The sequence below is a fragment of the Oreochromis niloticus genome, linkage group LG6, assembly GCF_001858045.2.
Source record: "Oreochromis niloticus isolate F11D_XX linkage group LG6, O_niloticus_UMD_NMBU, whole genome shotgun sequence".
In the NCBI taxonomy this organism is placed as follows: Eukaryota; Metazoa; Chordata; class Actinopteri; order Cichliformes; family Cichlidae; genus Oreochromis; species Oreochromis niloticus.
The window spans coordinates 5,607,283-5,623,989 of NC_031971.2; the positions used below are offsets into that span (position 1 = coordinate 5,607,283).

Below are 16,707 nucleotides of genomic sequence, written 5' to 3' on the forward strand. Positions count from 1 at the left end.
TTTGAATTATTATTAATATTATTATTTTATTATTAGTCATCATCATCAGTTTTATTAGTAGTAGTAGCAGTAATAGTAGAAATAGTATCAGCATTTATTTGTACTGGTTTCTTTTCATCGAGCATTTATTTTGAAATGCTCGTTGTACTCGTCATCAGAAATCAACAGATCCATTTCCTGTTAGCTAGACGAAAGCCGGTAACATTTAAAGTCCTGTCTTCTAAATGCTCTTAAATTGGTTGTATGTCGAGTTGTATTTATAGTTGGTCTAGCTCGCTAAAGTTTCTATTTACATAGTGCATGCGGTAAAAGATCAAAAAATTTAATAGCGTAATATTCCGTTACCTAAGCTAGTTTGATAGCCTAATTTGTTTACATTAGTGTGAGGGTGTTTCAGTCAGGAAGACCGGATAAATGTGCCTGTCTATCGTTCCATATTTCTTTTTGCTTCGTCACTCTTTAAAGGTTAGTGCTGTAACAACACCTAAAAAACTGAAACAAATTGTATGTTAACTTTTTTTAATCCAGAGTTGTTAACTTGCCTCTTAAACTTCCTGAAGGTCTCACACACAACAAAGACTACTATAACAACAGGTCTTTCACGAAAGGGTTATTTAAATCTGGTAAACAAGAAAACACTAGTCTAGATGATTCTGTCACAGGCATAAAATACATAGTTATCGAAAGAGTAGATCCTTAATGTAACTGTTTACATGGATTTGAACATGTCAGAATGAAATATGAAAAGTTCTTGATCAAGCTAAGGATGACCATAGCATGTATTTCAAAATAACATAAATGTCCATACCTTTTGACCTATTTTTTTTAAAAGTTCAGCTACACAACCTTAAAAAAACGACGTCCCAGGTGTTTCACTCCTCTTGTCCATACTCAGCCACGATGAACTTTACTTACCCTGAAATAGATTAGAGGCTAAGAAAATGGATGGATGCCACGTTTTTTTCTTGCAATGAAATTAATCATACAGGACTATCACCTAAACTATAATCCGGTTATTTATTATACTGTTTTTATACTGCCATTTTTCAAACTTTGGCTTCGGGAAAATATGTTCACTTTCATTAGGCGTGCACAGATTACAAAATTCATGGACATAGAGGTGTTTAAAATTTAGCTGATAGCTGATGTTAGTACATTACTTTTTGTTTATTTTGTAGTTTTATCACCTTTTCATTACTGAAATTATCTGTACTGTCTTCAACCCAGGGATTTATGAACAAATATGTGAATTATTGAACCTGGATCTCAGAAAAATGGACTGCAGAATTGACGGGACATAACAGGTGATCAGTGGCCTCTGCCAGTGGTAAAATGTTGTCTTATTTACTGATAGGAAGATGGTGATACTGCCAACAAATTGTTGTATTCTTCTTCTTTTAAAAAAAATAATGTTGACTAGAATAATAACTGCCCTGTGGGTTTTCTTTGAAACACCCTTGTTACCTTTTTTTTTTTAAAGTTGATAACTAATATTGTTTTTTTCTCTACAGATAGTTTTTAGAATGACAGCAGTCAAGTAGGAAGAAGGATGAGTGACTTTGGACCAACAGACCTGATTGCAGGCCTCTGTCATACTGATGAAGAGAATCCTCTTCCTCTGTGGCAGAATGGATGCATCAGCCCCTGTTTTAACCAGCTCATCCTTGGAGCCTTGCCTCATGCTGGGATGGCCATTTTCAGTGCCTGCTACCTCAGCATGTCAAGGTAGGTCATGCATTAATACCAGGTCCTTCTCAACAACACTTTTCCAATCTTGCAATTTTATTAGCGGATAATGAAGTTGTAGTTACAAAAAAACATGCATATCAAATCCTTGCAGTGGATTTTCTGATGAAGTATGTTTTACTTTAATATAACAACACTTCTTTAAAACAAGCAGCCCCCCCCCACATCTTTTTTGGACTCTTCTCTGTGTTGTCCAGTGTGTGTGTGAATGGGTGAATGACTGAATGTAGTGTAAAGTGCTTTGGGGTCCTTAGGGACTAAGTAAAGCGCTATACAAATTCAGGCCATTTACCATTTGTCGCGCAGCTTAAAAATTGAATGGGGCATCCTATATAACTAATGCCGATGTTTCTAAAAATTGTTTTCTATATTTTGACATTTTTGTTTGCTTTCCAGATGCAGCCACCTCCAGACGTCTCCCCCGTGTGGCTGGACACTCAGGCTCGTGTCAGCTCTGCTGGCTGCCTTACTCTACACTGCAGATGTCATCCTGGTGAGTGTCCTCCAGCAGGGAGACATGTACCTGGACGTCCTAGCTGACAGCTGTGCAATCCTGGCCTGGCTGGTCCACTTCAGTGTCATAACAGTGCTCCAGAGGACTGTTTTTAAGAGAACCAGAGGACCTACACTGCTGCTTCTCCTGGTGCTTCTCCTACTGAAATTAAACCCGCTGACCCTCTTAAACTGGCCCGATTTGTTCTTGCCTCAGTACGGACGTTTCTTTTTCTCATTTACCTCCTGGCATTTGCTTTCCCTTGCATCAGTGATGCTGGGTACACTTTGTATATTAACGATGTTGATGGCTCTCAGCTCATCCCAGAGAACACCCAGCTGGAGACTGGGGAGATTGTGGCTGAGGATGGGAGTGACTGCCTATCTCGACTCTTCTACTTGTGGCTCACCCCTCTCCTCAGGCGAGGGCAGAGAGGGGAACTGGACAGACCAGCCAATGTATATCACCTTCCCCAGAAACTTAGAACTAGTGTGATTTGTCGGTATTTTCACCAGTGCTGGGAAGCCTGCTGGCAAGGATCACCAGTCACTTACCAAGAGGATCAGTGGCCCACACCAGTCAGCACAAACCTCCTGAGTGGCAGCTGGAGTTTACACAACCAGGACCAACCACTGGGGCTGGAAGGTGATGTAAGATTGCTGAAGGTGCTACACAAGGCGTTTGGGAAGTGGTATTACATCCTTGGTCTGCTGAAGGTGACAGTCAACATATTAAGCTTCGCAGGTCCACTGCTCCTCAGTAGTCTTGTGAATTTTATGGAGGAAAAAGGTGCCCCAGTCAGCAGGGGTGTCTGGTGTGCCTTGGGGCTCTTTGCCACCACCCTGCTGTGCTCTGTTCTGCGAAACATCTTTGTCTTCGAGGTCTCCAAGGTGGCGCTGTCAGCACGAGCTGCTCTTGTGACAGCCATCTACAACAAAGCTCTGAGAGTCAGCAGCTGCAGCTTGGCTGGCTTTACTTTAGGAGAGGTGGTGAACTTAATGAGCACAGACACCGACCGTGTGGTTAACTTTTTCCAAAGCTTCCATGAGCTGTGGAGCCTGCCCTTTCAGTTAGCTGTCACCCTTTACTTGCTATATCTGCAGGTGGGTGTAGCTTTCCTTGGAGGACTGTCTGTAGCTTTGCTGCTGGTGCCATTCAACAAGTTCCTTGCTTCCTTCATACTTAGCAACAATAAAAAGATGCTCATGTGGAAGGATAACCGTGTTAAGGTACGGCATGTTTAAGCTCTTATTATACTGAGTTGATTTATATACTTTTATGAAGCTACCCAGGGAAAAAATCTTGTTGAGATTCAGATTATTTTTAATTTTGAACTTATTTCCAGTTAATGACAGAGATCCTCTTCGGCATTCGCGTCATCAAGTTCTATAGCTGGGAGCCTCATTTCACACAGAAGGTGGCTGACTGTCGCAAAGAGGAGCTGTCCCACCTTAAGGCTGTCAAATACCTGGATGCATTGTGTGTGTATACCTGGGCTGCTCTACCTGTGGTCATCTCCATCCTGACCTTCGTCATGTATGTGCTGCTTGGACACCAGCTGACGGCAGCAAAGGTAAACTGGCTGCTGTGTTGATGCTGAGTGAACTTTGTAGAGAATTAGGGAATGTAGGGTTACTGTATAAACATATTTAAAAAAATAACTCTTGACAAGAGCAACACCTGAGATGCTGGAGTGGTGGAGGGGTTGAAAAGAGGGCAGCAGCGGAAGTGAAATGTCAGAGGGAGAGATGAGAAGGGAGGGTGTGTTTGATGACATGGTACATGCATAAGTACCACAGTTGGAGTTGTCTGCTTGAACCAGCTCACTCCAATGCATTGAAGACCTTCTTCTAACAAAATTTTTCCCTATCTTTTTTCTAATCAGTCATTACAATTGGACAACTTTAGAATAATAATTTGTATTATTTAAGTGCCATAAAAGGTTGAGGTAGATTTGCTGCACAGTGAGCAATAATGTTCAAATGACTAACAACTCATAGCAGTAATAGTTATTTTATTTCAATAGGCACAAGTAAAATCAAGTCCGTTTTATTTGCATATTACACATTGAGCTTCAGGGCATTTATATCCTGCACAGAACAGTGTTCAGCACGCTTCATAATCAGGATCAGGATTGGATTTGGACCATCAGAAAAATTCCCCAAAATGACAGTCAAGGACAATGGTGAAAAAAAAATTGCCACTGATAAATATATTAATTTATTAAAAAATTCTCAGAATAGAAAAAAAAAGCTTTGTACCTATATTTTTGTATTCCTAGTAAAAAGGATATCAATGGCTTTGAACTTAGAAATTCTTTAAGCTAGTTTTATGCTCTCATGTGAATGATTGTATAAATGCATATATAACAATGGACTATATAACTTGTGATAAGTTTTTAAGAGTGCATTCTCGTAAATGTGATTCTCATCCCATGCAGGTGTTTACCACACTTGCCCTTGTAGGAATGTTGATCATCCCACTTAATGCTTTCCCCTGGGTGCTCAATGGAGTCCTGGAAGCTAAAGTGTCTCTGGAACGAATCCAGCGCTTCTTTAAACTAACCAACCAGAACCTGCAGGCATACTATGCCCTGGGTAGGGTACTGCTTGATTTGCTACTTTGTTTGTGTGGAGGTGTATTTGATTTTGATGTGAAACAGGTCCTCATGCGTTTTTTTGTTCATTCAAGGAAAAAGCAGTTTTTATGAATGTTTAGAACAGCTTCTGCTCATTAAAGATTCGTTTATTTTCTGCTTTAATCAAGTATTTGTTTGAGTGATTGCATCAAATGCTATTTTTTCAAAGAGTAAAGTTCACAGAAACTAAAGAAAATGTTTTACCCAACTGTACATAGTTCATCAGCCAAACTTGCTTTTTTAATTCTATGTAATGTTTCTCTTGTGCTGAAATACCACATCTGTGCCCAGTGTCTCCAGAAGACAGCCAGACATCTGTCCTTTTGAGCCAGGGATCGTTTTCATGGCAGGAACCCAGCAGTCCAAACGAAGAGGAAGAGTCTGGAGGAGTTAAAGGAAGCCTGCAGCTGCACAGTCTCAATTTAAACATAACCAAGGTACAAGCAACTATTGGGATTGTGCTTTAAAACAATCCCAATAGTTGGAAATTCATCGTCTCCTGTCAGTGATATAAGCTCAGTATTCAACACCCTAAAATTGTATATGAATATTTAAATTGCAAAAATGCACTGACACCAAAATGTTTTAACAGTAAGTGTTTGGAGCTGACTTAGTACAGACATGACATCTGCTATCTTCTGTCTGGCTCAGGGCTCTCTGGTTGTCGTGGTTGGGAAGGTCGGCTGTGGAAAGAGCTCCTTATTGGCTGCTCTGACTGGAGAGCTTAATAGGTACACGACTTTTGAAACTTTTATTGAAAATATTATCACTTATGACTTAATTTACATATGAAGAATGTTGTCGAGTCATCAATATTCCCTTTCCCAATATGAAAAGGTTTGCTTAGGTGATTAATAGGCAGTTGGGGGCTTTATGCTGCTCTAGATGATATTTTTCATCTTAGTAGGAACCAAAAAAGTCAATAAAATCAATAGTGAATCTGGTTTTAGTGTTTTAAGTGCACTGACACAACCTGGGATTAATAATTTGTGACTAAGGTCTATCCATCTTCCACTTGTCTCTGCAGGCTGACTGGAGTGCTCTATGTTGCAAACAGGGAAGTTGGCTTTGGTTTGGCCTCACAGGAACCGTGGATCCAGCATGCATCAGTACGAGACAACATCTTGTTTGGCAGAGACTACGATGCTGCCTTCTACCAGGCTGTGATCAAGGCCTGCGCCCTCTCAGATGACCTCAGTGTACGATTGTGACACTCTTATTGTTTACTTTTCTTCACACTGATTTCACTGTGCTTTGCATGGAGTTTCTGGGATTGTTTAAAATGTTAAATAAATTGGTTTTCAGGGCTTTGGTTGCTCTGTTTCTGCATCTGCAGGTTTTGCCAAATGGTGACAAGACTGAAGTGGGTGAGAACGGAGTGACTCTGAGTGGAGGACAGAAGGCCCGGCTGGCACTTGCTAGAGCTGTTTACATGGTGAGTCTTCAGCACAATCCAGCCATCTGCTTCACACTCTAAGAGGCACAGAGGAGGTTTTACAAAATAAATGAGTTAGACTGCATTAAACAAGGACAAATGATATTAGAATTATATTTTTCCTTCTGTTGCTGTCACGAGGGAGCAGGGAGGACTCGGCGCAGACTGAAATCACAGAAAACAGGTTTTATTTACACACTCCTGGTGCACTATACACTGGTGAAGGAGAAGGGGGCCAGGGTTCCCAGGGGTACAGGGAAGAATCGGGAAAAGTGTCCTCTCTTACTCCACCCCACTCGGGCAGGGCGGCGCGCTTGGAAAGGTCCTTTCCTCACACACGCCACTCTCACTACGGCACTCACGAACAGGCTTAGGTGTCCAGATTTCCAAACCAAGCACGAGAAATCTGTATACAGAGAACAAGAGTTAACACGGAAAACTTTCACGAAGAGAGCTCAAAAACTGGCTGAGGCTAAAGTAGCACTGACGAGCGTTACTCAATAGTCCAGCGGCGAGATGCTCTCAGTCACTGCCTTAAGTAGCGAGAGCAAACAAGGTGAGGAGCCACAGGTGATTGCCTACAGGTGGTGAAGGCCAGGAGCGGGAGCCCACTATGAGCTCCGCCCAGGCAGCGAGTAGAGAGAGAGAGAAGAGAGACAAAAACAACACATGTAGCCACACAGGGCCAGCCGAGCAGGCACGGGGACCATGACAGTTGCACAGATTGATAAAAACTGAAACCTATCAGGTAAATGTTTAGAGCTTTTAATTTTGTTTGAGGGAACTGCATGTTAACAGTTTCATGTAACAAATAGTTACAAAGCCATAAAAAGCTGTTTATATATAATATGCTTGTGTAATGTGATGTTGCCTCCCCTTCCTTTTTTCTGCTTACCCTGCAGGACAAAGATATCTACCTCCTCGATGATCCACTGGCAGCAGTGGATGCAGATGTGGCTGAACACCTTATGAAGAAATGTATCATGGAGCTCCTCAGAGGGAAGACCAGAATTCTTTGCACACACCGCATAGAGTTTGTGGACAAAGCTGATGTGGTTGTCCTCATGGACAATGGAACAATCATCAAAACAGGTAGAAACTGAAGTCTGCTTTAAATCTTGGTGACATTTGTATACATGTAACTTCTAAATGATTTAAAGTCCTTTTAGAAACAAGTGTCATAGATCAGCAGCTTAAGTTATTTAGAAGTTTCCATCAAAATGGATGGGGAGAAAGTCATAACTCACAATTGTATTGATCAGTGGGTCATTGAAACTGCATGCAATAGAAGTGGCAGTCAAATACAAAAAATCCCAACAACTTTAGCATACAGTTCGGAAAAGCATTTTTCATCCCACAGGTTATACTTGTGCATGTGCATAGTTTCACAATATTACAGCTTTATTCACATCTCAGTCCAGACCACTAACAGTGAATCTGCTTATGCCAAATTAAAATTAATGTTCTATATGCACTTAGGCAAAATATAATTGAAAAAAAGTACACATCTCTACATCTGTAGAACAATAACAAGTAGAAAAAGATGCCTGCCTCCACATAGCTGAAGTGTACATTTATCCACAGAATAACGTGATTGGCTAATATGCTTTATACCTAAACTGTTGATTGGCTTTGGGTAATGAGGTGGGACAACCGCAATGTTTAGCATCTCAGACTTTGAATTTTATTTATAATTCTTAGAGTGCCATGTTGTCTTGTTGTATAATGTGTCCATATGCCAGGTAAAAAAAAAATGAGCAGCCATTGTACAGATACAGGACATTTATTAAAAGGCGTCATGGCTTTTTGGTTTTGTCTAGTTGTTTATATTGAGCTCACTTTATTAGTTTAGCATTACATACAAGAAGAGCACCAACTTACTGTAAGTGTGGCTTATTGATAAGGTGGAACATCTGTGGAATAAAAGGCCTTTTTATTCCTCTGTGTTAAACAGGGACACCAGCAGAAGTCCTTCCTTTGGTGGAGGCAGTCCCGAAAAAGCAGAATAACAACCGCAACACAAAAGAGAAAGGTGTGTTCACCTCACATTATGACAAACAAAAACCCAGGTGTTAAAACAGTGGAGCATGTATAATCTCTTACAAGTCCAGAGTTCCCATCGTTGTCATCTTCTTCTTCAATAGCAAAATCTCAACAAATCCAAAATTCAGCTCTTCTTTCTGGGACTCTTATAATCCTTTTGGTTTGGCCCTGTTGATTGTGAGTAGATGGTGTGGAGCAGGTTGAAGGGGAAATTAATTCATTGCCTGAGCTACGTGTGGATGATGATCCTGGCCTCTCGGGGGCAGAGCAGAAACAGGTGGGCAGGCTGGCATGGAGAGTTTACCAGACCTACTGGGCCGCTGTGGGTGGAGCGCTGGCCTCCTGCGTCTTACTCTCTCTGCTCCTCATGCAAGGTTTGGAATGCTTTTTATGATCTTTGTACACTGGGGGCGCTTAGCAAATTTTTCAGAAACATCACCTCCAAGATTTTCTCTCTGTGGTTAACATTTTTTCATCTTTTAAAGATGAGAATTATTTTTTAATTTTATTGCCAAAATTACAAAATAAGTCCAGGTGACCTATATGATACTTGGGCGATATAGGATTATTGTTTAAAGCAGGCTTCAGGGTATTTTGTCCCCAAAAGGAAAAAATAATTACTGTCTTCTGGCTTTAAATTCATTTCTAATTTAATAAGAACTTTGTGTGTGTGTTTGTGTGTAAATCAGCATCTAAAAATGTGTCTGACTGGTGGCTGTCCTACTGGATCTCTGAGCTAAAACACAATGGTTCCACTGGAAATAATGAGTCTTCATTACCTGCCTTCAACTCACCTCATCTGCTGCTTTTCTCACCTGACAGGCTCATGTGAGTTGACCAATTGGCAACATTTTGAAAAAGATTCTGTGAATGGTAACACAACCAAGATGCCTTTCTATCATTGTTCCAGAATAAACTTTAAAACACAAAATTTGTAACCAATTTTAAAAGTGCACATGCTATAATAATAACATGCAGTTCAGCCGTGAGATAATGATTATTTATTTTAAAATATTAATTTATATATTATTTTTAAAAGGTACAGATGTAAAGACTTTGCCATTACATTTTCTATTATTATGTTAAACACAAAGTTTATCATTCATTTTGAATAATGAAAATAAAAACTGCTTTTAGTACTGTGATTTAAACTTTGACTTCTTCCTGTCTTACTTCAGTCTTTTGACTAAAATCAGATATTCACCTTTACCCATCCAGATCTTCAGTGCCCTCTGTCCACACGTTTCTCTCTAACGACATCGACGCAGATATTAAGTTTTACCTGACGGTCTACGGCTCCATTGCTGTGGCCAACACCGTGTTCACCGCGCTCCGTGCCTTCCTCTTTGCCTATGGAGTAATGTGTGCCGCTTCTGCCATCCACAACAGACTTCTGAATAAAGTCTTTAAGGTATGTCAGCAGTCAGCACAGCAGATTGAGTGCTTTTCATGTCTGGCAAAAATAACTGAAGGTTGGAGAAACAGGGTGGTGACTGAAGGTTTAGCAGTGTGAGACATCAGACGAGAAAGAGGTATGCTCACACTGCCTATGTTATCTACTTAATGCCAATCCTTCTGATGTGCTAGGTAGTTTTAAATACATATATAATAAGGATTTTATTTTATTTATTTTTACTGTCTCCAAACCATACATCATAGCAGGTCTCACTATAATCTTGTAAACCTTCCCTTTCACTTTTCCTGCTATTCTTCTGTCACAAATCACCCTGCGTGCTCGTCTTCACCCACTCCACCCTGCCTACGCTGTCCTCTTCACCTCTCTTGAACACTCTCCGGCACTTTGATGCTTGACCTTAGATATTCAAACTCATCTCCCCTCACTGTCTCTTCCTCTTGCATGTTCACGTTTCCACCTGTCTTCCTCTCATTCACACACATACTTCTTTCTTCTACTGGCTTTTATTTCTCTTTTCTCCAGTGTGTACCTGTCTTCTACCTGTTCCCTTCTCTTGCTACAGATCACAATTGCATCTGCAGTTATTGTAGTTCACAAGATTCTTTAAAGAAATTTGCAAATGCATAATGAAAGAGGAAAGCACTTTAAGTGTGAGTGACACGAGTAATTCCCACTTAGCAAAAAAAATTAAAAAATGTCTTGTTTGCGTGTCCATACAGACAACTATGGCGTTCTTCGATACCACTCCTTTGGGCCGAATTCTCAACCGGTTTTCCTCAGACTTGTACAGCGTGGACGACAGCCTGCCGTTTGTCTTGAACATCTTACTGGCCAACATTTTTGGCTTGCTCGGCATGCTGGTGGTGATAAGTTACGGCCTGCCCTGGGTCCTGGTGGCCCTGCTTCCCCTGGGTCTACTGTACTACCGCACACAGCACTTCTATAGACACACATCTCGAGAGCTGAAGCGCCTCTGCAGCCTCACTCTGTCACCAATCTACTCGCATTTTTCAGAGACACTGACTGGACTGGGAACGATCCGGGCCAGTGGCAATTCTGCCAGGTGAGTGACACGGAAACAGAGTTTTCAGTGATTAGTTAAATGTATGTGAAAATAAGCAATAGTTGTTAAATTTATCTTGCACATGACATAACATTAATTTAAATTCTCTTGAACATAGGTGACAGGAAGTATTAATATTAATAAAATATATTAGGTATAGGGACTAAAGAAACAGCTAAACCGCAGGGACATTTTTCTGCTGTTTCAGGTTTGAGGAGGAGAACGCCAGGCGTCTGGAGCAGAACCAACGCTGTTTGTTTCTTAGCAGCGCTGCAGGGCAGTGGCTGGACATCCGTCTGCAGCTGATTGGTATCGCTGTGGTGACAGGCCTTGGGGTGATAGCTGTTGTTCAGCACCAGCTTAATTCTGTTGACCCAGGTAAGACAGCAGAAGAATTTGCAGGCTGTGCATGTTTAATGACCGTAGGAGCCATTAAGTAAGACTGTGTGTGTGCTGGTTTTCCCATCAGGTCTGGTGGGTTTGTCCATGTCCTACGCTTTGTCTATCACACAGCTGCTATCTGGCCTCATATTCAGCTTCACGCAGACTGAAATGCAGCTGGTGAGCGTGGAACGAACAGAGGAATATTCCACTGGACTGCCCATTGAACCACAGCATCAGAATACAAAGGTCGGGTGCACTGGATATTGATATTAACATAACAACAGTGGGTTACACTAAAGCTTTATCAGAGCTCCTGGCTTTACCTCACAGCTGTCTTCACAGAATGTATCTTGCTTTTTAGTCCAAACCTGAAAGTCAGAGGAAAACAAGACACAATTTACATATATTAATAACATATGTAAACATTTGTACACCTATTTACATATTTAAATAAAGATGGATGTGGCATCTTTTTTTTGTCAATTTAAACAAAAGCCAACACAAAGTACTTTAACATGTATATTTTTCTCTTGCCCAGCAGGGGGCAAGAAAAAATATGGAAAACAGCCCTTTTTTTATGATACCATAAATCAAGTGCCGTTTCTAACGTATTTATGGACTCAGTCACACGTTTTAAATTTTTTAGAGTACTGTTTGCATTTTACCCTCTCTGTTTCTGACATCAGCTGCCCCCCTCATGGCCTGAGCACGGTTGGTTGGAGTTTCGAAATGTGGCTTTGACCTACAGGGATGGTCTTCCTAATGCCCTGGATGGAGTGAGCCTCATGGTGCGACCTGGAGAGAAAATAGGCATCGTGGGACGTACAGGATCTGGCAAGTCCACAATATTCTTGGCCCTGTTTCGGATGGTGGAGCTCAGCCAGGGTCAGATTCTCCTGGATCAGCTGGATATTACCACTGTGGGCCTAGTTCAACTCAGGTACATTTGAATTGAGTTGTTTATTGGTATTGGATAAGAGTTACATGAAAACTGGGATCTAACGCATTTTGGAAGATACATTACTAACATAATGTACTTTATAATATAATAAAATCAGTGGGAGACAAGTTGACTTATGTGCTGTTGTTGCCCTCTGCAGGTCCAGGTTGGCCATTATTCCTCAGGACCCCTTCCTTTTCAGTGGCACAGTCAGAGAGAATCTGGACCCCTGTGGGCGACACTCAGAGCTGGAGCTGCTGGACGTCCTGGAGCAGTGCCACCTCAGCACTGTGGTCAGCAGAATGGGTGAGAGTTATTTACAAAAGTGCGCTTGACCCAGTGATTTAACAGAGAGCCGAAGAATAGCAGTGTTTTGTTTTTGTTACAAAGGTGTATCTGCTTGGCACCTTTGACGCCACCCTTTTCCATTCCTGTCTGCTCACATGGCTGTCTGCTTCAGTTACAAAATGGTTCTTACCTCTTTGCACTGGGAAAATGGTTCTTGAGTCAACACACTGGATGATCGAAAGTATTTTTTTGTACCACAGAATAAATCTAACGATCCATTGACCAACGGCTGGCAAACATACTTTGAAAATTGATGACTGTGTTTCAGAACCTAACATCATTATCTTTGAGTTCTCTTTCCTCCTCTGTTATCTTTGTATTAATCTTGTTTACTTTATGGACCATTTATCATAAAAGCCAAAAATAAAGCTTCAAATCTGCATGAAGATGATGTCAGATTTATGCTGCCTCTCATGCCTATGTTTTATGTTTTTGTGAATGTCAGGTGGTCTGGATGCTGAGGTGGGAGAAAGAGGAAGATTCTTCTCTGCAGGACAAAAGCAGCTGCTGTGTTTGGCCAGAGCTCTGTTGACGCAAGCCAAGGTGAGTTTTGCAGCTTTACCATTACACTGTACCGACGACAAACGTCGTCTCCAACCATTGTCAGCGACAGTTAATTTCCTCTCGAGTGACTGACACTGATGGTGAGAGGGTGCAGCAGAATTACATTAAAGGGTGAAAAACAGTCTGTGGCTTTCTCTGTGACACCAGTGACAGTATGAGGCTGTAAACAAAGTACAAACTGTACAGGTTTGATTAGCTCTAATTATGTGACACGCCTTCACCTGTTCTTCAAGGAAGTAGGTTGTAAGAGACTGTGTACAGGAGAAGGTATTTGCAGAAGCTTTGTAAATGTTATGTTTCTAAATTACTGGAAAGAAGACTGACTAACCTTGTATTTCCAGACATTTATTTATTTATATTTACTGAGAACAAAGTGTTTTAGCGTGATTGCTCAAACAAATAAACCAAAATTTTTTTCCAATGTTGTCATTTAGGTCCTGTGTATTGATGAAGCCACTGCCAGCGTGGATCATAAGACAGACAAACTCCTGCAGCAGACCATCAGAGAGAAGTTTCAGGACAAGACTGTGCTCACTATTGCCCACAGGTGACTGCATGTGTTCATGTCCTGCACTGAAACACATGTCAGACTGTTATTTTACAACTGTAGTCTAAAACTGCCTGCTTTTTATTTTCTGAATGAAACATTTTTTTGTGTTTTGTGTGCCTGTCTCACATTAGGATCAACACCATCATGGACTGTGACCGTGTGCTAGTGATGCATGCTGGGAAGGTGGTGGAGTTTGACAGTCCCGTGTCTCTCTGCCAAGCTGATAACTCCATCTTTCACACACTGGCAGGTGATCAGGGACAATGAGATGATCAGACACATTTACAGACAACTTGCTGCTTTGCACAGAGTTGATGCAGAGAAGAGTTGCAGACTTTGAGCAAAAACTCATTTGGAACGGACAGCTTGGTGAGGCTGTCTGGAAATGTGATTATTTTAATGCATAAACAGCATTCATTGAATTCATGCCATATTCTTGAATCAAGACAACTACACAGCCCTCCCCCAACTCTTCCAGTGGTCACTGAGTTCACTGGCCACTTGAGAAACATAATGTCTCTAGCATGTTCTGGGTCTGCCCTTAAGTCTCCTCAATCAGGAAGTACCCAAGACCACCTCAACTGGCTCCTTTTGATGTGCTGGAGTAGCAGCTCCACTCCAATCCAGCCTCACTTTATCAGCTCAGCTCAGATATCCTTCTGCTGCTTGTGTCTGCCATCTTTTTCAGTCACTACCTACAGCTCACAATGATAGGTGAGAGGAACATGGAGGAACATGGTACTTCAATAGCTTCATTTTGATACTCTCTTTCATACGCCAGACCACATCACCGGAGACAATTCATTAATCCGTCTGTAAATCTTCCGCTCCTTTGTTCATTCACTTAACAACAAGACTTTGATTCTTTAACCTCTGTACTTGGAGCATCAACTCATTCAGAACCCAGAGGTGGCACTCCATCATTTTTATAGCTGAGAACCATCGTTTCAAGTCTCGGATGTCCAAGTTCGGTTTCAAAGTCAACAGTCACGAAAATTTAAAAAAAGAAACATGAACTTTAAATAAAAAAGGGGAATTAGTCAAATCCATTTGGTATAATAGCTACTACTTCTTACACTTTGTTATTGTTATATTTGAATCCTAATTTAGACAGACAGCCAGAAATGCTCGTCACCATATGTAAATGACTCGTGTAAACTTGTCAGGAGTAATTTTGTGTTTATTCAGAACAACTGCCTGTGTTTGATGAAATAAGACATCATGTCTGCTTGCACTTATGTGAATTATGGACTTAAATACCTGGCCTTAGATCTGGTCTTACCACAAGCCACTAAACATTGATGTGTTATAACAAAACACCACTCTGTAGAAGAAATGTTGCAGTGGGATTACAGTAACAATCTGAGTAGAAAAAATGTCTAAATATATGAAATTATGACTTTATAATCCTGTTTTGGATTCATGTGAAGCAAATGATATATGGAGCATTTTATGAATCATCTTTGAATGTATAAAGTGAGTTCAGTCAGTCTTTGAGTGCTTTAGTTAAAAAGAGAGACCTGAAAATAAGAAACATTCACAGTTCAACAATACAGAAATGTCTTGTTTATTTAAAAAACCATTTTATTTAAAAAAAAATGTAAAATGCTCCAAGACCTGTAAGGGCTATGAGGAATTTTATTTGAATAGTACCTGAATCTGTATCTGCCAAGTTCAACATGAATACGGAAGGTAAAGTGCTTTATATTTTGTAGTTAAATCTACAAAATATAAAACTTTGATACATCTACTCTCATTTAAATATGAGAGTAGATGTATCAAAGTTTTGGGAATCCTCATCTGTGGAACTAACATGAAGTTGCTGCTTCTTCCTCTTGTCTGCAAGGAAACACATCCAAACTTTTTACTTTCTTTCAAAGATGATGATTATAAATGAATGTGACTGTGTTCTTATGGAAATACTATTTCATAGAATTACACATTTTTCTACTACCATTTACAATGATAGCAGGAACAGTAATCATAGCAGTTGTCATAATTTGTGTTTTCTTAATTCTTATTGTGTGGAAAATACAGGTCTCTTGAATGAGGTCACCATTGTATGAGACTTAATATAAAGTATATAAGTCTCATGAGATATATGTAAAACATTTATTGTAAGTTTTCTTCTGCACAGGGCTGTTGATGGTTTATTAGATCTTAGAACTACTCCACTGAAGAGAAAAGCTCTACCACAAAACAGTTGGTTTTAATTTATCCAACTCCTGTTTGTTCTGTTTTATCATTATATCCTGTTTTCTTTTTTTACTTTTTTTTTTTTTTTTTGTTTTTTTTTGTTTTGTTTGTTTTTTTTTTTTTACTTTTTAATGTTAACCATCTGTACAAAGAAAAGACAAAATCCAGTTTCTCAGTGTTTTTTTTTTTATTATTATTATTATGAAGAAGCACGAGGGCTTTTTATGACCAGACGGAATCTTTTAGTTGACTTCTCTGTCAATGATTTACTGTCATTCAACAGACTAACAAGTATGATTCAGGCTTGCTGCAGGCAGAGAGCGAAGATCTCAGCCTGAGGTGTGTTTGCTTCTCTTTATATGTACTGTTTTAAAGCAATCTGACTTTATTTTTTGACACATTTTATTTTTTTGGCATCAACGTCAGACTTTTCAGACATATAACATTGATCAAATAACCACATGCTGATCATCATATTAGTATATCTGTATGTGTCATAAATTGATCCCCTTCATCTCTTGAATTGTATTTTCATGTGCATTTTACTTTAATGTAAGACCAAGACAAAGAGCAACTGACAACCTGAATAATAAAACATTTGTCAGTCAAACAATTAAGGGAGGATAGCATGAATCATTTAAATTGATGAAATAATAATAGAATGCTCCTGGCAGCTTTAATGTGAGCTGTAAATCAAATTTAGATTCAAGTATTAATAAAAAAAAAAAGTTTATCTAAATGTTGTGATTGTGATGTTTGTATGCTTAGTTGCAGGTGAGTGTATTTTGACAGGAGTTATTTTTGTTGTTTGTTTTGCTTTGCTTGGCTTGTCAACAGCTGTAATGTAAATATTCGTTGGTAATAAAAATGCTATTGATTATTAAACATGT

The 16,707-nt window shown here is 40.0% G+C and overlaps 1 protein-coding gene across 1 annotated transcript; it reads left to right on the plus strand.

Annotated features, from left to right (window-relative positions):
* The first annotated feature begins 177 nt into the window (after positions 1-177).
* Positions 178-16,702, plus strand: abcc10 (ATP-binding cassette, sub-family C (CFTR/MRP), member 10). Its single transcript, XM_005458649.4, is given in 24 exon segments — positions 178-465; positions 1,228-1,304; positions 1,512-1,725; positions 2,143-2,402; positions 2,405-3,468; positions 3,585-3,812; positions 4,680-4,836; positions 5,169-5,314; positions 5,529-5,608; positions 5,905-6,076; positions 6,214-6,312; positions 7,215-7,404; positions 8,267-8,344; positions 8,541-8,729; positions 9,045-9,183; positions 9,574-9,766; positions 10,492-10,835; positions 11,044-11,213; positions 11,305-11,465; positions 11,906-12,159; positions 12,320-12,465; positions 12,953-13,050; positions 13,506-13,618; positions 13,753-16,702. Coding segments are annotated over 22 exon segments (4,593 nt in total). The 5' UTR covers positions 178-465; positions 1,228-1,304; positions 1,512-1,549; the 3' UTR covers positions 13,889-16,702.
* Positions 16,703-16,707: the final 5 nt, after the last annotated feature.